We start from the raw sequence: 1,095 nt of genomic DNA, 5'->3' as shown, positions 1-1,095 counted from the left end.
AACTTATATACACCCCAGGACTTTCATTTTTCTTATTTAAACATTTGAAGGCTGAGGTTCTGAAGAGCCATTTGTTCATTGGAATGTTAACTCTATATCATCATACAGGTCCTTTAAATTCCTTAGAAAAATTTACCTTTTTTCTGTTTCTCTACATTCTTGTATTTGTACTTCAAAGTTCCTAACACAGATCTTGCTTTTACATAAAAATGTTGGAAAATCCACTTTTCCATCAAAAGTGCCCCTCCTAACTGGATTATATTCAACTTTACAGAGTAAGTTATACTTGGTTGTAGTTACCTATATTTTGACTCTTGGAATATTATATTCTAAGATTTCCTCTCTTCATAGTAGAAGTTGACAGATCTTGAGTGGTCCTGACTTTCATTCCTTGGTTTTCAAACTTCTCCTTTCTGTATTAATTTTTTTTGTACCAAATTTGTTTTATTCCTTACACTTCCTCATTCATCTTGATTCAGCCATTAGTGCTGCTTCCTTCTGAAGGAGCATCATTCTGTAAGTCTTGCCTTTCCTCCTGTAGGCTGACAAAGTACAGTGGAGCATCCGACATAGAGAACCACCATTTGTGCATGGCTGAAGACAGTGGTGATTTTATAGCAACCTGGGCACTTTACATCCATGAAATATGAGTTTGGACTCTACACCAGATGCTTCTTCTTGTGTTTCTGCTTCTCCTCCTCTGGAGAAGGGTGCACTAGATCTCTCGCGAGAGGCATGTTGGCATAGGGAGATCTTCACCGCTGGAAAAAAACTGTATTAATTTATTTTTTAATTTGATGTGAGAAAGCTGGATTTTAGCTATGACATTCCTGGAACTTAATTTTGGGTACCTTTCAGATGGTGATAGATTATTTTTTTTCTATATTTACTTTCTACTCTGATACTAACAGATTAAGGAAGTTTTCTTTTCTTTTTTTAATTGTGGAATTAGTTGTTCCATCTTTTGTAGGATCTCTAATTTTTCCATGACTTGTTTTTATAATGGTGGATAATTTCTAGGATTTATTCATTTCTCTAGCATGTTAGGACAGCTAGATAGTTGGCTCTGCAGATAGAGTTTTGGGCCTGGAGTCA

The 1,095-nt window shown here is 35.5% G+C and overlaps 1 protein-coding gene across 1 annotated transcript; it reads right to left on the bottom strand.

Moving 5' to 3' along the window:
* Positions 1-509: 509 nt before the first annotated feature.
* On the bottom strand, positions 510-641 carry LOC122735073 (40S ribosomal protein S27-like). The gene has a single exon (XM_043976334.1). The coding sequence runs from the start codon at positions 639-641 to the stop codon at positions 510-512; it is 132 nt and encodes a 43-aa protein (XP_043832269.1).
* Positions 642-1,095: the final 454 nt, after the last annotated feature.

This window comes from Dromiciops gliroides, chromosome 1 (assembly GCF_019393635.1).
Source record: "Dromiciops gliroides isolate mDroGli1 chromosome 1, mDroGli1.pri, whole genome shotgun sequence".
In the NCBI taxonomy this organism is placed as follows: Eukaryota; Metazoa; Chordata; class Mammalia; order Microbiotheria; family Microbiotheriidae; genus Dromiciops; species Dromiciops gliroides.
This window is presented reverse-complemented; position numbering and strand designations above follow the sequence as displayed.